At 35.0% G+C, this 25041-nt stretch overlaps 1 protein-coding gene across 2 annotated transcripts in view; it reads right to left on the bottom strand.

Moving 5' to 3' along the window:
• Positions 1-2019: 2019 nt before the first annotated feature.
• Nup62cl (nucleoporin 62 C-terminal like) overlaps positions 2020-25041 on the bottom strand; it is a 79234-nt gene continuing 56212 nt past the window's right edge. For both annotated transcript variants that reach the window (XM_026402658.2, XM_077793845.1), the window contains one exon: positions 2020-3841. In XM_026402658.2, the coding sequence (XP_026258443.1) occupies positions 3747-3841 (95 nt within the window). In that variant the 3' untranslated portion in view covers positions 2020-3746. The remainder of the gene's footprint in view (positions 3842-25041) is intronic.

Genomic DNA, 25041 nt, shown 5'->3' with positions numbered 1-25041 from the left:
TTTCAGTAAGTTTCTTCAACGGATCAATGACAGCTTCCTTAGTAAAACAGGGATAATACCTCAGAAGAATAGGGCAACTGTGAAGCATTACACAAAGTATGCTTTTAGAGTCATGCCATGATGGGGTGGATATTTATGAGTAAATATTCCAAGTTTATCCAGTAGGTTCATACTTATTCAAACTCCTTTGCATTGCCACACTCAAGAGAAAAACCAAAGAGAAGCTACAAAACGAAACAACTCCCGATCCCATTATATTTGCTATCCAGATAACTTCCAGCAGACTGAAAGTATGGTGCCTTTTATCCAACATCTATTATATGCAAATGACTGTGCTCTTGGAGTACACAAGTATACATACCATGCACCACTTTGCAGCTTAGAGACAGATCAGAGGCTGAATGTAAGCATAAAAAATGTGGGTAGCAGCATAAGCCTGTATCAGGTAAATCCTGTCAGGTGGTAGAATTGAATTCTGCTGCTCAACCAAACTGTTCAATTGGCAACTTTTTCCATGAGGAAATGGGAAAATGTGCCAAGCTTGCTACTGTATTGGCCTTCTGGGAAGATGACAAAAAGTAGAACAAACATCACACCAAACTTGTATACTTCTGATAAAAACATACAGTCTAGGGGCTGAGGCTGTGGCTCCGTGGTAGCGCACTTGCCTGGCCATGTAAGAGGTAGTGGGTTCAATTCTCAGCCCTGCGTATAAAAAAAATAAAATAAATGTCTATCAACAACTAAAAAAAATTTTTTTAAAATACAGTCCATTGGTACGAAAGTGATACACAATACACTGCAAATCCACTAGGTGGGATGAGTGGAGAATGAATGGCTAAAAGACATACTTACAGAGCTGTGGAATTGCAACTGGAAAGCAAGGTCATGAGAAATACTTTATGTACCTGTATATAACTGTAGCCAGTACCAAGTGTAGGTACCAAGGGACATTCAGAAAATTGCACTAGAAGGAAAATCAGGCCATTTCTACCTCTACCAAACTTAACTATGTAATAATAGCTATTCTGTTTCTCACAGCATCTGTCTCCCCACCTTAAAAGGATAGTAGATAAAGTATAAAAAGCTTTGAAATCTCCAGATGTTATATGTGGTTAGGGAGCTTACCATGAAGCATTTTCACAAATTCCCTCCCAGAACAATTTATGACAAACTGAAAAATATGCCTCATTTGTCTTTCTGACAATTTAACAAGGTTAGTTTAATTAAGCTCCTCCTTAATGTAGACATGTTTTCAGGGTTTTTAAGGGCTTTGTTTCCAGCACACCTCTGATGAATACATTGGGAAGCAATTATAACTCCAAAATATGAAAGATGTTAAAACTAAAAAATCTTCTCTTGAATCTACTTATCATCTAATATTAGGAGCCAACAACTGAGCATGTCTTTCAAATTTCCTAAATGAGATAGCATAAATGCTGTTAGGAAGAATAAACATAGCACCTTTTTAAAGGACAAAAATGTATGTTGACTGAGAAAGTGTCAACATAACAAATTTTAAAATTCTTGTTTACCTAATCTCTTAGCTGGTTAACAATGGCTAGGAGGGGCTCACAATTTCTGTGCCTAACAAAAATGTTGCTTTAACATTACTGTGAAAATGAGTTATTGCTTATCTTTTAAATTAATATTTATTCAACAATGACATGTTAGAACCAGAATCAGAAGAAACCTTAGAAATGATTTAGTCCAAGGAACTAGATTTCAGACAGTACATTGAGATTCCCCAGCAAGTCTTAACAGCATTATTGGATTGTTCTGGAAGCCACTTGCCATTCTCCAGCATATTCCATGTACTGGAAAAAAATATTAGACTTCCCCAAGAAAATAGAGCAACAAGATTGTGAAAGCAGTACTTTAGCCTCCATTTTATCTTACTTAAATTTACAGTAAGTACTCTGCTAACAGAGAAAAAACATAAAAGAATGTTGAGACATTGGAGAATTGAAAACTATTTTATTTTCAAAAAACAGTTGGAAAAATTATAATATGAGACAATGCATTTTTAGACAAAATATAATGCCCACAAAAATTATTTGTCCAGTTAATTGGGTAAAGAGAAGACTAAAACCATTTTTCTTCTCAAAACATTATCTTTTCTTTACTAATAGAACTTATATTGTGGTTACTGTATAAGAATTGAATCTCCATAAACAATGTGATAAATGTCTTTTATGTAGGAGATAATAGTAGTAATAATATGAACTCAAAAATTAGATATTATTCAAGATTCTACTCAAAAGTTATATTTACCTACATAAATCATTCACAAAATAAACAGTTTCTGGATTACTTTTACATTTATAATTCTGAGTGGTACAAAAACTTACCTGGGTAAGAAGTGGCTTCTTGGAAAAGTTTGGATAAGAAAGAGACACCATGCAAGTTCTAGCATTTAGCATATCCATAAGACTAATCACTAATAATCACTATCACTAACATTCACTTCAAAATATTTTTCTTCCTGTAATATATACCCGTCAGGATGGTCATGTGAAGACAGGACAACAGAAATTTAGCTCAGTAATTATAGGCAGCTGAGCTCCAGTAACTTAAAAACTTTTAAGTGGTTAATTTTATTTTAGTGTTATGTTTTCATTTAGTAGAGCATCACATTTATTTATGATTTAAGTGAAATACAAGAGATAGAATGTTCCAAAGCTAAGAACATGGCATTTTCTTGAAAAGCAAATAAAGAAATACACAAAAACCAATAACTATAAATCATATGCTAAAATCAAATAAAACACCAGGACATGTGTATAATAAAACAATAATTAAATTGCCTGAACCTTGCTCTTTTAAAAACAACCTAGTTCAAATATGCGGTATAGTTCATTGGTAAAGCACTTGCCCAGCATGTGTGAGACCCTGGGTAGGATTCCCAGTACCACACACCACACACACACACACACACACACACACACACACACACACAACCAACAAAACATAAAATCCAACTGAAACCACAAATTCATCCTAACTATTCCTTCCTTCTCTGAATTTTTCTTTTTATTATTATCATTGGTGGTGGTGGTACTGGGGTTTTATTTTAACCCAGGGACACTCTACTACTGAGGTATACTCCAAGCCCTTGTTATTTTTATTTTGAGTCAGGGTCTTGCTAAATTGCCAGGGCAACTTAGGAGCCTTTTGCCTCAGCCTCCTGAGTCACTGGGATTATAGGCATAAGCCACCATACACCTGGCCCTCCTATGAATTTCAATAACATACATTTATAATGCATAACATACTTCCTTGTATTGTCTACATTCATTTTACACAGATAGAAACTAATCTTATCTCAAACTAGACATTAAGTTCCATTGAACAGAAAGACTATACAGTATATCACACTTTATGCTGAATCTAACAAGCACACACTAAAGATTGGTTGACATGTACTTTTGGGCAGATATCTCTCCACATTTTAGTTGGAGAGAGAAGGAAGATGTGCATTGGCGGAAGTATGTGAATTCTAGGAGAATAAGGTATGTATTACACATACAGAATCAATATCTAACAGGTTGCTGCCTGTATAAGGGAGATAATATAAGTTTTATTTAATTCTGAGAATACTATAGTATAATTCTTCATATCAGAGTATTCAGATAAAGAGCATGCACATTTTATTGCAATGAAAGATAAGTAGTAACTGTAAACACGTCAACATCATCAAAATTTATAGGAAACAATCCAAAATCAGTATGCTAACGACATGGCCTTTAGTCAAAGGTAATCTTCACATTGCGTTCCTGCTCCTTGCTTTGAAAATCCTCAAAAATCTTTGTTATCTCTTCCACCTTCTTTTGCATCATTCCTATAAGGAAGGAAGTCACACAATCATTAATCCAAGCTCAAAATATTATAGAAACATTATAACACATTCTCCCCTAAACTATTATTTACAAAACTTTACATATCAATTTAAATAGTTTTAGAAAATACAGAAGAAAAAACACATTCATCTACTTTTTTAAAAACTATGAAAACAGTGGACAACACTGTTCTTTATCTGTTCTCCTAGTTTTCAAGGCAAATAACAGTCTACTTGACATTTGTGTTTTGTTCCAGTTACCAATTACAGCCTAAAAGTATAATTTTCTGCCAGTAAAAATAAGCTGTTGAAATAAGCATGATGAGCTGAGTTTTTGTACTACCATCAACCAATTTGGTCATTTGTTTTAGTGTTCATTAATGCTTACTAGAGGATAAGCAATAACTAGTGCCCAAAAGAAAGAAAAATTTTATGAAATGAAAACTTAAATATACTTTCTTAAAAAAATTCCAGTAAACTAGAATGGCCCTAATGTTTATTCAGTATTTAAAGTATAATACCATATTCTATCTTATAACATAAACATTCTGCAAGATCACACTTCAACAAATGACTGAAATGATGGCTCTCTACTAAAAGCCTAGAAAACTACAGTGTTATGTTGAGGCTAGCAAAATAAATCCCCCCCCCAACACCTTTTTTTTGGTAATAACTAATTGCATGGTGCAATTTTTTTCTCTAATTAAGCTTTTTTTAATGTGACAGAAACACAAATGAGCACTACAACAAACTATTAACTTAAGAACATAAGTGTCAACATAAGCACATTTTACTAATTTGCTGAGTGATTGATAAATATTAAGTGTAAAAGAGTACATTTATAACAATTTTGAAAATCAATAAAATGTCAAGAATCACAAGTCAGTGTTACTACGAGAACTTTACTGTAAATATTTTGTCATGTTTTCTAATTGAATTCCCAGGACTATTTATATATTAACATACTTAAAGATTTTTAAAGACTTTCATTCCTTATGTGAAAAAAAAATGCATTAAGGTAATTATTGCCCAGAGTTCTAGTCAAATGATAAGCATCAGTGATTCTTTTTTCCCAGTATATTAAATTATATATCACATTAGAAGTAAAATGCTAGCAGTAGCCAAAATTTGTGTGTGTGGCAGGAGGGAATGTGTCATACATATTTTGATATTATTTTTATTTTTTTACTTTAAAAAATATTTTTGTTATAGATAGACACAATACCTTTATTTTGTTTAGTTTTTTTTTTTTTTAATGTAGTTCTGGGGATTGAACCCAGTGTCTCACACATGCTAGGCAAGCACTCTACCACTGAGCCACAACCCCAGCCCTTGATATTATTTTTTAAAATTATATTGATAAATATGAAAACAAGAAAACAATTCCATTCACAATAAACAAGATGTGGTATGTAAATAAAATACAATGCTACACTGCAATACAAAGAAATTAAGTACTAATATGTGTTATAACATGAATGAACCTTGTAAAAAACATCGCAAGCAAGAAGTATGATACAAAGGGCAACATATTATTATCCTATTTCCATAAACTCTCCATCAAAAGCAAATCTATAAAGACAGAAAGTAGATTAGGATTGCCCAGGATTTGGGATAGGAATGGAGAATAACTACAAGTGGGCAAAAGAAAATTTGGGGGATAATGGAAACATTCTAAAATTGGATTGTGTGGTGTTTATACACTAAAGACTTAATTTAGTGGCTAATGGTTAAAATTATATATTTGTGTGCTTAAAAATATTTTCTAAAAGTGATTTGTTCCCCATAAAAGATACTGGTGAAATTGTTGCAGCCAGTCTCATTCTGATTTGGGGACAGATGTTTTCTTCAACTTAGCCTACTTGCAAATATTTTTGGTAACAATTCAAACATTTGTATAGAAGATTATAAAAATAGAGATTTCATCACTAAAACCAAACACAGCTTTCTAATGTAATTACTACTTTTAAGTTATACATATAAATATTACCATATAACATTAAATTCACTGTCAAAGTAAACACTGCACTCTTATAAATATTGTTATAGTATATCTCCTTCTCCTAGAAAAATTATTGGGGCAGTAGGAGAAAAAACAGATTAACAGAAAAATGGTCATAAGATACAAGTGATGAACCTACAAGGTGATACACAATATATTTATAAACATTTTAAGCATTAAAAATATTAGTAACCAGAATGATGCAAATTAAACCAGAGAAATATCATTTTCACTATAAATTTTGGCAAGGAATGATGATGATTTCTGGTGATGGTAGTGATTACAGAAGTACTGGAAGGAGTGAGTACACTAATAATGAATTGCTGTTGAAAATATAAATCAGTGCAACTGACCTGAAAGAAAATATAAATCAAAAGTTTTTAAAGCAGATATTACTCCTGACTTAGTTTTTTAACTTCTAAGTATTATATTTATGTCCAGTAATCACTGATGTGCCTTAAACCTTACCTACATCTAGGTTTACTGTAGCACAATTTGAAGAATGAAAACATTTGGAAACATCAATAGGCTAGCATACATGTAAAATGAAATATTTACCAGCCATTAAAATGTAGAACATTTAATAACACTGAAAGATATTCATGGACACATCTCTCAACTTTGTATCTCTCCATCAAAAGCTGAATATAGTGTACTGTGTACAAATCACAACACAAATGAATAGAAAAATGTATATTGAACACCAAGCCAATGCAAAGCATAGCTAAATCCTGAAAACACAGAAATCATTAGGGCATAATCTCTATGTAGAAACTCAAATTCCAGAAAACAGACATATAAATAAATAACTGCAATACTGTATGATAAATGCTGGTAATATAATAAGTAGTATGGATACAAAGAAGATAATAAACAACTACTAGAATGATGAGTTAAGGAAGGTTTAAAAGAAGAGATAGATGTTAAATTACATCTTAATACAGGAACCACTGCAAGGCAGATAATGAAGAGCTAGGGTACTCCAGGAGAAGAAACTGTTCATCCAAAAATATGGAAGAGGAAAGAATATTGGGTTTTTGAACAAACATAAATATTTCTCTAAAAGAAATGCTGCAAACAAAAGGTAAGGTTGAAAAAAAGCAGGGGTTAGATTATACATGATAATCTAATTAAAACACAAAAATTTACATTGGCCAATCAGAATGAACAGATGAGAATAATTATCATTTCTTAGACTACTCTGAGAGTAGATATGTGAAAGTAAATTTGAGTGGAATAAGACTGGGGAAGGAAATCATCGATAAGGTCTCTAAAGAATGCATGTATTCACCACTGTTCCATTCTAAAACATCTGTAAAACAGTTAAAGAATTTACAAAAATAAAAAGAGGAAAATGATAAAAGCACAAAAACCAATAAGAAGAAATGACATGAAACTTTGAACATTGCAACTGGATTTGTACTTCAGAAACCCTAGAACTCCAGAAAGGCTATGGAATTAGTAGAACTAGGTAATTCAAAATGTCATTGAAATTGGAGCTAAAAACAGAATTATGAATGATTAAGAAGCAGTTCCTTCCTCTCCTCCACATCCTACCTCTAAACAATTCTTCCTACCCAACTTCTGCAGATGATTTTTTGGCAAACATGACAGAAACATGACAACGAGCTCTTGCAAAATAAAAATCAAGACCAAAAGCAAAGATCAATAAAAAACTTGAATGAAAAGATGAGTATATACCCCAGAAAAATTTAACAAAATACAAAGAGAAAAATAGGAGAAAAGAAATGCAGTTTAGTTGAGGATTCAAACTTCAGAATAAGTGTATTGCCAGGAAGAACAAAAATATCATAGAAAAGGAAATTAACAGAAACCTAATTCAAGAAAATAGCTGCAACTGACAAAAACAAAATGGGTTTCTTGACTCACCAATAGCAGGCTCAGTGGTGAGAGATCCACATCAAAGCTCATCATGTGATGATGAAAACAATCAGATGAAATTTGCATATTCTGAGAAAGATCTCAAAATTGTTCATGGGAAAAATATAAAACACACAAATGAAGAGGTATGAAGGTTCAGATTCAGAACAGTCTTCAAAGTTACATGATAATATAACTGCATCTTCAAAAGTTCAAGGAGAAGGAAGTAAGGGTCTCAGATGATGGGGGATTAGAGGAAGAGTACACTTCCCAGCAGTTCCATAGCACCAGACTTCAAAAGCAGTAAGACTGCTTCTCAGTGAGGGGAGTAACTAAGGTAACTCACTGAAATTCAACACTGGAGAGTTAAAGAAACCATAGAGAGATCAGACGAGATCGGGCGCGTTCAGGGTGGTATGGCCGAAAGGAGGGGTAAGACAAGATAATACAAATGGAAGAAATGATTTACAGTAGAAGGGGTAGAGAGAGAAAAGGGGAGGGGAGGGGGGATAGTAGAGAATAGGACAGACAGCAGAATACATCAGACACGAGAAAGGCAATATGTCAATCAATGGAAGGGTAACTGATGTGATACAGCAATCTGTATACGGGGTAAAATTGGGAGTTCATAACTCACCTGAATCAAACTGTGAAATATGATGTATTAAGAATTATGTAATGTTTTGAACGACCAACAATAAATAATAAATTAAAAACAAAGAAACCATAGAGATGCAGAAAATTGGAAAGTGTGAACATAAGAAAAAAATACATTAGAGATGTGCCAGCTTGGCAGGCCTTAGCATGGCAGGGGAGGTAGAACACAGGTAGAGAGGAATGTGTAGCAGAACAACAACAAAAATGGATTGGATAATCTGTAGAATCAGAAGGAGGTTGATCTTAATGAACCCAGAGTCAGTGGGGAAAGATGTTAAGTGAAAAACAACCAAAATTTCTTGGCCCACATTTCAGAAGGAAATGGGTTCATCAGCATGGAAACCATCTATAAGTGATACACAGCCATAAGCAGAGGCAAAAGACTGGGAACTCATGAAGGAAGTTGCCAGCTGCCCACCTATTATGAACTCCAGAGTCTTCCTGGACCAGTGTGACAGAAATAGGCACAAAGAAAATTGGGCCTAGTACATACAGACTCCAGACATAGGAGAAAGAGCTCCTTTTGTGCTGGTGCCCTAAATGTCCAGCAGAAATTGGCATCTCTCCATCAATAGGGTGTGTGAACTAATCTCAAATACCCACTAACAGAGTTCCAAGGGTTACCCAAGAGCAAACGTTAGCTATTTAGAACTCTGCACCAGCCCCACTATAAGGGGCTGTCAGCATTGACCAGTCTATCCCACCCTGTACTGGGAGACAGGAAGCTGAAAGCTACTACAAGCAGCTTTGGCTCTTAACCACAACAGGTGGCAGCTAGGTGAGGAAAACAAAGATGTTGGACTTAACAACCCGCAGCCTTTGACTCAAGGATTACAGTGCCCACAGATAAACACATGAGAAGGAAATTAAAGGGACATAAATAGGAAAAGCAAAAGTCAAATTATCACTGTTTGCTGAAGACGTGATCCTATATCTAGAAGACCCTAAAAACACCACCAGAAGACTTCTAAAGCTGATATGGAATTTATAAAAGTAGCAGAACAGAAGATCTACATACAAAAATCAATAGTTTTGCTATACTCCAACAGTGATTCTGCTAAGAAATAAATCAGTAAACTATGCCATTCACAATAAGCTAAAAAAAAAATACATGGAATTAATCTAACCAAGGAAGTGAAAGAGCTCTATGATGAAAATTATGTAACATGGAAGAAAGAAATTGAAGAAGACCTTAAAAGATGGAAAGACCTCTCATATTCTTAGATAGGCAGAATATTGTTAAAAATGTCAGACTATCAAAAGCAATATAGAGACTCAATGCAATCTCCATCAAAATATCAATAATATTCTTCATAGAACTAGAAAAACAGTCTTTGAATTCATTTGGAAGACTAAGAGACCCATAATATTAAAATCAATTCTGAGCAAGAACAATAATGCAAGAGGCATCAATTAAAACACCTGATTTCAAATTATATTATATAGGCATAGTAAAAAAGAGAAAAAATACCAGCATGGTTTTGGCATGAAACTAGACATGAAGACCAATGGAATAGAAGACATGGAGACAAACACACACTTAGTCATCTGATACATAAAACCTATGCCAAAAACACATGTTGGGAAAAAAAAACAATATTTAGAAAACTGGATATTCATATGTAGAAGAATAAAACTAGATTCCTATTTCTCATTCTGCACAAAAGTCAAATCAAAGACTAAGGATTAAAGGACTAAGATTAAAGACTAAGGAATTTTAAAAAAGACTAAGGAATTAGATAAGAAACTTAGTAACTCTTCAAAAGAAAAGTGTCTATACCATCATATTGGTGCAGACACTGACTTCCTAACAAGATTCCTAACGCTCAATAAACAAATGAATCAATAAATGGGATGGCATCAAATTAAAAAGCTTCTGCACAGCAATGGAAACAATTCAGAGCATGAAAAGAGAGTCTACAGAATGGAAGAAGATCTTTGCCAGCTATTCCTCTGTCAAGGGATTAATATTGAGACTATATAAAGAACTCATAAAACAACAAAAATACAACAATAAATTGGCAAAGACCTAAACAGACATTTCTCAAAAGAAGAAACACAAATGACCAACAATATATAAATAAGAATAAATGTGAACATCTCTAGCAATCAGCGAAATGCAAACCAAAACTACACCACGCTCTGCCATTTTTTTTCTAGGGTCCCTGTACTAGAGATGCAGCAATGCTCCCAATGCCCACATCTGCTATGCCCTCACTAGCCCCTCCTCCAGGAGCCAGTTTGCAAGGCTGCAGCCATCCAGACTACAGCCCCCCTCAGTAGCTATGTCCTCCAGGTCCGTGTGCTTGTCCTCCTACTGCAGCATGTTTGGTGGCCTGGGCACCATGAGCCAGCCAAGCTCCACCTGGAACTACCTAACCACGTCCACCCCAGTACCAGCTATAGCCTCTATGCCTCATCCCTGGGCAGTCCATGTCATGCGCTGCTTGGCCGTGTACCTGTGGAGTTCCAAGCCTGGGGTGCAGCTGCAGCAGGACTTGGTGGACTTCTCACTGGCCAATGCCATCAACACCAAATTCAAGAATACTCACACCAATGAGAAGGTGGAGTTGCAGGAGCTCACTGACCACTCCACCAACTATATCACCAAGGTGTGCTTCCTGAAGCAGCAGAATAAGATCTTGCTGGCCAGCTCAAACAACTCAGGGGCCAGGGCAAGCTGCATCTGGGGGACCTCTAGGAGAAGGAGAAGGTGATACAGGAACTGTGCTATCAGGTAGACCAGTTCACCAATGACAAGGCCCATGTGAAAGTAAGTGTGACAATTTGGCTAAGGACACCACATAGCTACCAGAGAAATTGCAAGAGATGCTTCAGAGAGAGGAAGTCCAGAGCACCTTGCAGTCTTTCAGATAGGATATTAACAATGCATCTCTGACATGTCTTGACCTTGACTGTAAAGTGTAATCCTTGCAAGAAGAGATTGTCTTTTTGAAGAAACTACATGATGAGGCTCAGATTCAGGAACAGCATGTTCAAATCAATGTGGATGTTTCTAAGCCTGACCTCATAAAGCTTCCCTGTGTGATGTCCGTCAGCAGTATGAAAGCATGACTGCCAAGAACCTTCAGGAGGCAGAAGAATGATACAAGGCTAAGTTTGCTGACTTCACTGAGGTTGCTAACTGGAACAATGATGCTCTGAACCAGGCGAAGCAGGAATCAAATAAGTACTGGAGACAGATGTGGTCTCTCACCTGAAATGTGGATGTGCTTAAAGGAATTAACAAGTCCCTGGAACTCCAGATGCATGAAATAGAAGAGAACTTTGCTGTGGAAGCTGCTAACTACCAAGACACTATTGACTACCTGCAGAATGAGATTCAGAATGTAAAGGAAGAAATGGCTTATCACCTTCATGAATACCAAGACTTGCTCAATGTTAAGATGACTTTTGACATTGAGATTGCCACCTACAGGAAGCTTCTGGAAGGCATGAACAGGATTTCTCTGCCTCTTCCCAACTTCTCCTCCCTGAACCTGCATTCACTCCCTCTGGTTGACACCTACTCAGAAAGGATACTTATAATTAAGACAGTTGAAACTAGAGATGGACAGGTTATCAACAAAACTTCTTAGGATCATGATCTTGAATAAAAACTGCAAAGACTCAGTGCCGCAGCATTACCATCAAGAATAAAAAAAAAAAATCCATATCTTAACAGCTTTCAAGTGCTTTTGCAGTTTTTCAGGAGCACAAGATAGTTTTGGAATAGGAATAAGCTCTAGTTCTTAGCAACCAGTGCTCCTAAAAGATTAGAAAAAAGTTCACAACATAATCTAGTTTACGAACAAGTGTTGTGCTAGAACATTTTTTATAAAGTATTTTTGAATGCCATTAAAGCTGTTTTTTTCCCAGCCAAAAAAATTTAAAAACTATGCTCAAATTTCATCTCATACCAGTCAGAATAATAACCATCAAGAAATCAAATAGTAATAAATGCTGGCAAGGATGTGGGGGGCAAGGGACACTCGTACATTATTAGTGAGACAGCAAATTAGTACGACCACTATGGAAAGCAGTATGGAGATTACTCAAAAAACTAGGAGTGGAAATACCATATGATCCAGCTAAGCCACTCCTTGGCATTTATTCAAAAGAACTAAAACCAGCATACTACCGTAATACAGCCACATCAATGTTTATAGCAGCACAATTCACATACCCAAATTATGGAACCAGCCCAGATGCCTGTCAAAGGATGAATAGATAAAGAAAATATGATATATATACACAAAGGAGTTTTACTCAGCCATAAAGAAGAATGAAATTATGGCATTTTCTGTTAGATAATGGAAATGAAGAACACCATGCTAAGAAAACCAAGGGATGAATATTTTCTCTCATCTGTTGAAAGATAGATAGAAAAGGGAAAAAAAGACTGGGGCTGGATATCATAAAAGAGGGAAGATCAGTGGAATAGGAGAACAAGAGGAAGAGAGAAGAGACAGGAAAGGGAAGGAAATGCAGAATAAATTAAAACCATGCTACATGCATATATGGCAGGAAATTCCAACTTTATATGTAAGAAAAAACATGATAAATAAACAAAGGAGTAAAGGGACAATCAGTAGAGTCAGTAGAGGAAGGAGAGTAGGGGGAGGGAAAAGGGGAGGGAAAGGCAGGGGAATAGGTACTAAAATGGAGTAAGTCAAATTCCATGCATGCATGACTGCCAAAATCAATCCAACTACTATATATAACTATAATGCTCTAACAAAAAAAAAAAATCTAAAAACAAAAAAGAAGGAAAGAAGGAGAAAGAGAAGAGAAAGACCAGGAAGGAAAAAAATAACAAAGATGTTTAGTAACTTTATTTAATGTTTTCATAGATGTTATTGAATAAAATAAACTTTAATGGAAAATTATTTCCAGAGTATAATTCAACACCCAATAGTATCAATTAAATGTGAGGGTAGAATAAATACCTTTTCAGACATGGAAGGTCTCAAAAAAATTTACCTTCCATGCACTTATTATGGAAGCTGCTGGAATATGTGGTATATTGGAAACAAGGAAATAAATCAAGCAACAGGAAATAAGAGCCACTAAACTGAAGAGAAAACAAAGTAGAGAGAAAACAATAATCTATAGAAGGGAGAATCTAGCTGAATAGCAAACCAACAGAGCCACAGTTCCAGATGGTACAATAGAGATTAGAGGAGTCTGGAAGAGATGAATCGAAGCTGAAATCGATAGATTTAAATTAAAAGCAGGGAATTGGGGAATAAATTATTGATAAGTATGCAGAAAACTAAGCAAATGAGGACACAAAATTCAAAGGAAACCAAAGACTTGTAAAATAAAGGAAATATAATAATGTATGCTACATGGCCAGGCCATGAATAACACTCATATAATTGAAAGTTAAATCTTCATCTCCTATTTTGGAAAGTCAGTAGAAAAAACACAATATGGTAAAACTAAAAAGTAATAGTATATATGATACTTAGAGACAAATAAATGTAAATAGTTTAAAACTCCAAATAAAATAATTTAAAAGTGTTTGCCAATAAGGAGTATGAAATGTGATGTGTAAAAAGAGCTGGTGTTTTTCATAAACCCTATAAAATTACTCTTTCAACATGGGAGATGAAGAAGGCTGCCACAGTCTGGCTGGGCACAATTCAGGAGCCACTTGTCAAAAGAAACTAACTTTATTTTTAGAACTACAAATGCCAAGCAAAACAGCTCCTCAGGAAAAACCCTCAGAGCCCAACTGCCACCACCGGCTTCCACAAGCCTCTCACCCCCACACCAACAACCACCTCCCACAATCCTCCTGCTCTTGAGGCCGATTGGCTAGGTCGCATGGGCGGAGCCAAAGAAATCCCCCAATGAGCAGTTCCGTAGTCTGAAGGGCAGGGAAACAGCCCAATGAACATGACCGCAGAGGAGCCAATCAGCTAGATGTTGCTGGGGCCGCTGTGAGCCAATCATCAGCTGGCAGTCTGAAGGGCAGGGAAACAGCCCAATGAACATGACCGCAGAGGAGCCAATCAGCTAGATGTTGCTGGGGCCACTGTGAGCCAATCATCAGCCGGCAGCTGGAAGTGTGCTGGCAGCTGGAAGTTTGTTGGGGCCCCTTTGGCTGTGGCTCTCAACATCAGGCCTAAAATGCGGACATGGGGGTAGAAATCTACTGAAAAGGAAGGATTCAAAAGCTAGTTAAGAAGTAGAATCACTATTACTTAATGAAGAAACATAAATATCCTGCTTAAGATTCCTGAATAAATAGAATTAATTGTTAGCTGAGCAAAAGTAAAGGAGTTATATATCTCAGAGCAAAATAGTGTTTCCCCTAAACTGAGTTTAGTTTTAGACAAGTGTAACTTGAGGTGCCTTTGGGATATCTATGTGCAAATGTTTGTTAACATGGAACTTTACAAAAAACAGTATAATAACCATTAGTGAAACTGATGGCTGGAGATGACAAATGGACTTCAAAAACTGCTGATTATCCAAAATGCATTAAAAGAGAAAACTATTAGAATAAGAAGAGTTCTCACATCAATAACCTAACATGCTACTTTAAGAAAATTTAAAAAGTAAACTGTAACAAGCAGAAGGAAGAAAATAATAAAGAGCAGATATCAATAAACCTGCAAACAGAAATACCATAGAAAAGCCAGATGTGGTGGCTCATGCCTGTAATCCCAGAGACTCAGGAGGCTGAGGCAGAAGGATTGCAGGTTGAAGGCCAGTCTCAGCAATTTAGTGAGGCTCTAAGCAACTTGGCAGGATCCTGTCTCAAAATAAAATTAAAAAAAAATAACAATAAAAATAAAAAAGTGCTGGAATGTGATTCAGTGGTTAAGTGCCCCTGGGTTCAATCCTCAGTAGTAAAAGATAAACATATAAATACAAAAAAAAAAGCCCACAGAGAAAGATCAATGAAATAAAAGGCTAATTCTTTGAGGGAAAAAATCAGTAAAATTAATTAAGCTTTAACCAAGACAAAAAAATAAAAATAGAAAAAACATAAATCATCAATATTAGAAAGAAACAGGGTATACCACTACGGATCCTACAGACATTACAAAGATAAAAAGGAAATTCTAGGAGCAATTATACACTTACAAATTTAAAAACTTAGCAAAATGCACTGATTCCAAAATAACCCACAATCTATGAGGAGTCAGCCAAATAGTCTTACAAACAATGAAGAAACTGAATTTGTAGTTTAAAAGTTCCCTAAAAAGAAATAACCACGTCCCAAAAGTTTCAATGGAGATCTCTGCCAAACATTTAAAGAGGAATTAATACCAATTCTTTACAAACTGTTCTAAAAAATAGAGGGCAGTATTACCTTAATAATGAAACCAACTAAAACAGTACAAAACAAGAAAACCATAGACCAATAAATCTCAAGAACATTTTTAAAAATATCATACAAAATAGTAGCAAACCAAATCCAACAATGTATAACAGGAATTATAAACCATGACCAAGTAGGATTTATTTCACATATATAAGGTTGACTTAACATTTGAAACCTATTATTTTAAACCACCACAGAAATTAAAGAAGTAAAATGATGTCAATTGATGCAGAGTAAGCCTCTGACAAAATACAGTACCTTTTCATAATAAAAGTTTCAATAAGTAAGGAACAGAGGGGAAGTACCTAAGATTGATAAAGGTCATCTACACAAAACCACAGCTCTTGGGTACAGTGACACATGTCTGTAATCATAGCTACTTAGGAGGCTGAGGTAGGAGGATCATGAGTTCAAGGTAAGCCTAGGCAACTTAGTGATATCCTGTTTCAAAATTTAAAAAGGGGTACTATGCATGCAGCTCAGTGGTAGAGCATTTGCCTAGCATGTGCAAGGCCTTGGGGTTCCTTCAGTCCCCACTACTATGCACAAGCAAGCAAGCACATGTACATGTGTGCCTAAACACACACACACACACACACACACACACACACACACAAAATCACCTACAGCTAATATCAGACTTAAGATGAAAGACTGAAGACTTCCCACATAAGACCACAAACAAAGCAAGGATGTGTCTTTTATCTCTCTTTCTCAACAGTTTATTGGAAGTTCTAGATAATCTAAAAAGGCAAGAAAAAGAAATAAATGGCATATGGATTGGAAAGGAAGAAATAGTACAATACCTATTTGTAGATATCATAACTGCCTATCTAGAAAATCCCAAGGAGTCCACAAAAAAATTCCTAGAACTAAGAAGTAAATTTAGCAAGTTAAAAGAAAAGATCAATATACAAAAATTGTGTTTTTATATATTAACAGCAATTATGTGAAATGCAATACCATTTATAATCACTATAAAGAAAATTAAATACAATGGTATAAAGTCTAACAAAACCAAAATACATATGTAATATGGTTTATGAAAATTATAAAATGCTCATGAAAGAAATCAGAGAAGACCTAAAAAAATTTTGAGACACAACATGTTCATGGATGGAAAGGCTCATCATAATAAAGATGCTATTTCTCCCAAAATTGATCTATAGTTAAAATGTAATTCCTATCAATTCCCAGGAAAATTTTGTGGAAAGGCAAAGGAACTAAAATAACTAAAACAATTTTGACAGGAAAGAATTGAGTGGAAGGAATTTCTCTACTAAACATAAACTTATTCATTCCAAGTTTTCAATTCTGCAACCATAATAAATATTCAAATATTATTTTGAGGTTATAATAGTGGTATGTTTTGAGCAATTTGTTTGTATAGGTGTTCCATACCTGGGACTATGAGACAAAATGGGTTAAGGCTTATTATAAGCTATCGTAATGACATTGGTTAGGGGAAAGATATAAATCCATGGAATAGAGACTTCAGAGGAAGACCCCAACAAATATATTGAACTGATTTTGGAGAAAGGTGCAGAAACAATTCATTTAAGCAAGGATAGACTTTTCAACAAATGGTATTAGAACAATTGAATATCCATGGTGGTGGGGGTTAGTCTAAACCTCATATCTTATACAAAATTAAATAAAAATATTATTTTATACAAAATTAAATAGAAACACTTTCTTCATCCATTCATCTGTTGAAGAGCATCTAAGTTGGTTCCATAGCTTGGCTATTGTAAATTGAGCTGGTATAACATTGATGTGACCATGTCACTATAGTATGCAGATTTTAAGTCCTTTAGGTATATACCAAGGAGTAAGACAGCTGGGTCAAATGGTGGTTCCATTCTAGGTTTTCTGAGGATCTCCATACTGTTTTCCAGAGTAGTAGTATCAATTTGCAGTCCCACTAGTAATGTATAAGTGTACCCTTTTCCTCACATCCTTGCCAACATTTACTGTTACTTGTATTCTTGATTGTTTGCATTTATACTGGAGTAAGATGAAATCTCACTGTGGTATATACACACAATGGAATATTCTCAGTCATAAAAAAGAATGATGTTATAACATGCCAGTAAATGGAAGGATCTGGAGACTATCGTGCTAAGTGAAATAAGTCAATTCCAAAAAAAAAAAAAAAAAAAAAAAAAACAAAGGTTGAATGTTCTCTCTGACATGTGGATGCTAATACAAAAACAAGGGGGACAGACAGAAGTTCAGCGGATTAAACAAACGGGAATGAAGAGAAGGGATGGAGGATACAAATAGGAAAGACAGCAGAATGAATCTAACACAAATTTCCTGTATACAAATATGAATACAACATAATGAATCTCCACATCGTGTACTACCACAAGACTGGGATCCTAATTAGAATAAGATATACTCCATGTTTGTGTAAATATGTTAAAATATACTGTCATGTATATCTAAAAAGAACAATTAAAATTTTAAAATAAATAAAAACAGATTACAGTCTTATATGTAAAATGACAAAACTTATAAAATTAAACATAGAAAAAAATTTTGGGGATAAAAAAATAGGCAAAACATTCATAGACTTTATTCCAAAAGCGTAATACCTAAAAATAAAAACAATAATAAAGTGAACTTCATTAAATTTAAAAACTTTTGTTCTGTGAACAACCATGTTCAGAAGATGAATACATAAGCTACAGACTAGGAGAAAGCTTTTGCAAATCACCAATCTGACAAGAGACTTGCATCCAGAATACCAGAACAAATCGTAAAACTCTTAAAGAAAAAAAAAACAATTAAAATGGGCAAAAGACATGAACAAACATTTCCATAAAGAGGATATAGTGATGGCAAGTAATCACAGGAAAAGTTGTTCAACATCATTAAACATCAAGGAAATGCAAATTAAAAATGCAATGACATCACTACACATCTATCACAGGGCTAAAATTTAAAAAATAGTGAAAAGATCAAATACTCATAAGGACACGAACTGCATCACACATACATTAATGTGGAGAATGTAAAATGGTATAGCTGCTCTGGAAATAGTGTGATAGTTTCTTATAATACTAAGCATGCATCTGCCATATGACCCAAAAATTATACTCTTGAACATTTATCTCACAGAAATGAAAATTTATGTTCACATAAGCAGCTGTACATAAATGTTTATAGCAGCTTGACTCATAATATACCCAAACAAGAAATGGCCCTTATGTCTTACAACAGACAAATGGTTAAATAAATTATGATATACTCATGCCATGGAATACTACTTAGCAATAAAGAGGATCAAATTGTTGATATATATGATAACTCAGATGAATTTTATTCTTTGTTTTGTGGTTATGGGGATAGAACTAAGAACCCTGCACATGTTAGGCAAGCGCTATACCATTGAGCCATACCCACCAACCCTCATATAAATCTGGAATTACGCTAAATGAAAAAACAAAGGCCAATCCCCAAAGGTTACATGCTATATAAGTCTATTTACAGAATATGTCAAAATGAAATAAAAAATTAGGAGCAGAAAATAGATTCATGGTTTCTAGGAGTTAGGAATTTGGGGATAGTGGGATGTGGTAGGGGAAATGTCATGATAAAAGGGGATGTGAAGAAACTTGGATGTATGGAACTGTTCTGTATCTTGACTATGGTGATGGATATAAAAACCTACACATTAAAAAACTAGAAAATTAAATATACACACACACATACAAGTAAAACTGGAGAAATATACGAATGATGGTTGATGTAACAATGGCAAGGTTTGTGAAATCATACCTCAGTTTTGTAAGGTGTTCTCAATGAGCAAAATAAGGTAAAGAATGAAAGGAGTTCTATGTTGTCTTATAATTACATGTGAATCTACAATTACCTCAATAAAAATTTTAATCTGAGAAATGACCAACACATATACAAATGAAGTTTTGATTCCTGTTTTAGTCAGCTTTTCACTGCATTGACTAAAAACCCGACAAGAACAATTAGAGGAGGAAAAGTTATTTGGAGCTCACAGGTGCTCCAAATATATAGCTCCATTGTTCTGGACCCAAGATGTGGCAGATATTATGGTGGAAGGGTGTGGTGGAGGAAAGTGGCTCAGGACATGACACCAGGAAACACAGAGAGAGGGTAGGCTTCTATTCTCACAAAGACAAAATATATACCCCAAAGGTATGCACCCAGGTAGGAGGACCCACTCCGCCAGCCATACTCTATCTGCCTACAGTTACCATCCAATTAATCTCTATCCCTATCAGGGGATTAATACGCCGATTAAGCTAAGGTTCTCATAATTCAATCATTTCACCTCTAAATATTCTTGCATTGTCTCACACATGAGCTTTTAGGGTATACCTTATATCTAAACCATAAACTAACATATTCTATAAGTGTCAACTCAATATGCAAGCAATATTACCAAAAAACTATCAGGCAACAATTTTATCAAATCTGTTTTCTTAACTGCTTGACAGGGTAGGCCATTTGTCAGCCTTTAAATATATGCGCCTTCATTGTTTCTTGCTGTCTGCTAAACCAATAACATATTTTAATAATTTTAGCTTCTGTAAAATCTGCCTTATGTTAGGCTAATATTTTAAAACAACCTTTAAAACTTAGGAATTTCATATAATCAAAGTCCATTTCTCATCCTAAAAGGGAAGGAGAGAGAGAGAGAAAGAGAGATGAAGAACATGGGTGTGTACAGAGAGAAAAGAAGGGAGGAAGAACAGTATCCTCCCACTAGTCATAACTACTTTTGAGAAGACACTCAGTTTATTAAAATTAAAGTAACAATAAATATAATTGAGTTCTTAGTGGCAACTAATGTGCAATTGGAAAAAAATGGTGCTTAGAGAGAAATACAACTCCCATTTCTGTTATGAGAATTCACATTCTAATCTTACAATTGATACATTAAGGTACTCTGCTTGTGTACAGCCCTGCTCTTCACACAAATTAACTAAAAAACACATTTGAAGAAGGTATGCAAAAAATGGTGAAAGTATCTTGAATTCTTTGATGCAGACAATGGGAGATGAGGGTCAAGATAGTAGAATAAAATGATATGGTCTTCATTCAGTCATTCTGTGACAACATTACTTATTGTTCAAATCTCACTTTAAATCCTTCCTTTCCCTTGAAACAAACTAAAGATTGTTTCCTTCCTTTACCACACCCTACCCCTTCACAGTGTACCTGTTCATGGCAGAGGTACTGTTGATGTTTATACCTAATACACCAAGTAACCTAGTGCCTTAATCACATAGTAGGTGCTCCCAATTTAGTCACAACTACTCTGTGGTTTTGACCTCCATCTAAAATAATACCTTCCAATTATAAAGTACTTTAGCTTTTTTAAAAAGTAGATTCCTCTTTTTTGACATAATACCTTTATTTTATTTATTATATGTGGTGCTGAGGATCAAACCCAGTGCCTCACACTTGATAGGCAAGCACTCTGCCACTGAGCTACAACCCCAGTTTGCACTTCAGCTTTCAAAATGCCTACAAGGACTACTTCATTTGATTTCCACAATCTCTTGGAAAAAAGCAATAATTAAAAATGCAAGGTTAAATAACTCTCCAAAGGCGTAAACTAATTAGAATTGATTCTAGGACCTCTATCTTTAGACTTTCATGTAACAGTGCTTCTGTTATTACAGGGTACCTGTTTGTCAGATGCTGTTAAATTTTTTAATAAAAATCATACACTGTATGCATGTATTTAAATATCAAACATCATTAATATGTATAATGATGTGACAATGAATCTATTTTGTCTGTAAAGTCAAAATAAAATAAAAGAATACTATGCTGAGCTAATAACTGGCACCACAGTTTAACACTCTTTGTTGTCCCTTCAAACACTGAAGTTCTCAGAATGACACTAGCCTATCTGACTCCCATCTGGGGAGGTTTAGTGGGTGATATAGTATTCAGGTTATTTTATCTTTGAGATGGCCATTCAGCATGGGCCCCAAAACAGCACTGTGCGAGGCTCCAGTGTAATAGTTTTTTAGTTACCAACAAGAAAGAAAATTGCTTTGCAGAAAAATCTGTCTTTCCCACAAACAATATAAATTCTGCTATTTGGTAGTGATTTAAATTATGATACATATAATTCATCTGGGGAGGCTCTCCAGCTTGAGGAAATTCACTTGGGCACAAAATGTACATAAGTAGGATTAGTGAGAAATCTAATTTTGCAGATGTATTTAGTGTATTTCAAATCTGGATTTACATATAGAAAAGGAAGTTTGGGAAGTGGAGCTCTGAGAATATTAACCATCACACACTTTCCTAACAGAAACTGAAGACTCACTTAATTCTAATCATAGTACCCTAATCTAACCTACAAGAAGTTCTTTGGAATCAAGGGACAAAGTGTGACAATGAATCTATTTTGTCTGTAAAGGGGAGCACAGATGAGTAAAAGTGCTCATTAAACATGAAATACTTTTCAATCAACTGCAATGGGAAGAAGCAAGTATCTCTGTTGAGCTTAAGAGACACTATTAAGTGAGCCTCACAACAGAGGTGTCTTTGTGCTACTGCCACACCTCTGGCAGATCAAGAGCATTCAACTTTCAAGTATTTGAAATAGAACATTATACTCCAGAACACAAAAAATGACCTCACCAAGCAACTAATGTCACCAAGATTTCTCAAAGAATTTAAGAAAAGGAAGAAGTAAATGAACCAGTTTTGATTGAAGCCTTATCAGTAAATCAAATTCTATTCTAAAAGATGAAAGAGGAAAAAGACACTTCAATTGGAATTCAAAGGCATCTTTTCGTGTCTCAACATTTGATGCTTTTCAGATGAGAGAGCTAAAAGCGATTAATAAAATATTTTTAAAACCATTTCTAGTCTGGACCAAAGCTTCTTTAAAAAAAAAATCAAACAATGCTTTGGAAACTGAGTTATTGCTCAGCTTAAATTTTGTGTTCCTAATTGCATCATGACCACTATCTTTGAAAAAAGTACTACAGCATCCTGTTTCGGACTGCTGGAGTGGTGCACAGAAATCTCCAGTCATCACCCTCTTCCAGGATCATGAGGGAGGGAGGGAGAAAGGGAGGGAGGAAGGAGGGAGGGAGGAAGAGGGGGGGAGGGAGGGAGAGAGAGGAAAGAAGGGAGGGAGAGAGGGAGAGGGAGACAGAGGGAGGGAGAGGGAGAAGGAGAGAGGGAGAGAGAGGGAAGGAGAGACAGAGGGAAGGAGAGACAGAAGGAAGGAGAGAGAGATATAGAGGGGGAGAGAGAGAGAAAGAGAGACAGAGACAGAAAAGAAACATCCTGAGAGGCAAGTGGAAATCAGTCCCTCAAGTGATCTATCAGGACTTCTCTGGAGCCAATTCGTCCCAGAACCAGAATAGAATGAACAACCAGACCACAGTTTAACCAAGGCTAGTTCATGTTGCAGACCTCTTACCCCCTGCCCCAATCCATTTAAACCCAAAAGCTCACACCAGCACCAGGAAAACAAGGCCAAGGTGTCAGATCTCCCTTTGCTTTTCCAATGTGGCCATATCATTAAAGTTTCCTTTCTTGCTTTTAATCATGAAAATAAAAAACACCAAAAAATCTAATTTAAAACAATCCCATCAAATAATAAATACAACCTTGAGTAAAAATGAAGCATGATTATGACATATCACCCAAGGCTGGTTCTGTAAAATGATCCTAAGGCATTTTATGTAAGTTTGTCACATCATTCACAGTAGACAATTATGAATGATTTAAGCGAAAAAAAAATGTGAACATTGGAGCTGGGATTGTGGCTCAGTGGTAAAACGCTTAGCACACATAAGGCTCTAGGTTTGATCCTCGGCACCACATAAAAAAAAATAAATAAATAAAGGTTATTGTGTATACTTACAACTAAAACAAATATCTTTTTTTAAAATGTGAACATAGACACCTAGTCTAGAACTAATGGGACTGTATTTTGGAAATATTATAAAATCTCTTATGACATTTTTAGTTACTCTAAGGAGTAACTCTTTCTGCCCTAAATAACTGTCAAGGTTGTGAGTAGTTACTAAATAATTATGCAGTTCTATTCTACGAGACTAAAATAATTATGGATGAAATATATTTTATTCTTGACGCTTTGGGACACTGCATGAAAAAAGTGAAATGCATTGAAAATACTTACCAACTTCCAAACAATGACCAGTATAAGATTTCCCACTGCCTATTTCTTTGTTGTGGTGTTTGATAAATATTAATAAATAGGATGATAGTTTGGCATATGATGCAACAGAAAATGCCTATTCTTTATTCCACCTCTCCCCTTTGAGAGAAGTAATGCCATATACTAAAAATGAATAACAAATAGGCTCAGATGGATTGCCAACTCTGTCATAAGTGGTCCCAGAAGAGCTGGAGTTGCTGTATTTTTACTGACTGCCAACTCAGAAGACAGATGTGTGACTGCAGAACTGCTGTGAAGAATACCTCAATATAATGCTGTAATTTTTTTACAAATAAATATAAAAGCCAGAACTGGTATTTGGTTATGTCTGTTATTAACTCCCAATGACATATACTAAACATAAGGAAAAGAAGTATAGACACTGTCAAACAATGGATAAATATCAAATCTGAAAACTGGTCATTACCTACACATATTCAGACATTCCTTAATTTAATAATGACTGACTCCTTTCTATCTCAGTCCCATCACTGGTACTTGCTTGATATAGGTAAAGGAAGAAAGGGGCCTGGTTCTCTATAACTTGCTCACAGATATTCTAAATGTTGATTGGACAGTGTAATAAGTAATATACTTAACGTGTAATGTTTAATTTCAAAATCATTTTTATATTTCCTTTTAAATAAAATTAATTTTCACATACTATTAGGTTCACTGCAATATTGAGCAGAAGGTACAGAGATTTTCCATATACTCCTTGCCCCCACAAACGTACAACCTCCCCTACTAACAATATCCTACATCAGAGTGGTACATTTGTTACAATTGATAAACCTAATCAATAAATCATTATTACCCAAAGTCCATAGTTTACACTAATGTTCACTTTGGGCATTAATATTCTGTAGGCTTTGACAAATGTATAATGACATGCATCCATGACTTGATAATAGTACATCATACAAAATATTTTCACTGTTCTAAAAATCTCCCATGTTCTGTCTATTCTTCCCCCACCCCCATTGATCTTTATACAAATTTATATTTCTACAGTTTTGTTTTTTCCAGAATGTCAAAGTTGGACTCATACAGCATATAGCCTTTTGGCATTAGCTTCTTTCACTTAGTAATGTACATCAAAATCACTTTTAAAG

The sequence above is a fragment of the Urocitellus parryii genome, chromosome X (assembly GCF_045843805.1).
Source record: "Urocitellus parryii isolate mUroPar1 chromosome X, mUroPar1.hap1, whole genome shotgun sequence".
Taxonomy (NCBI): Eukaryota; Metazoa; Chordata; class Mammalia; order Rodentia; family Sciuridae; genus Urocitellus; species Urocitellus parryii.
This window is presented reverse-complemented; position numbering and strand designations above follow the sequence as displayed.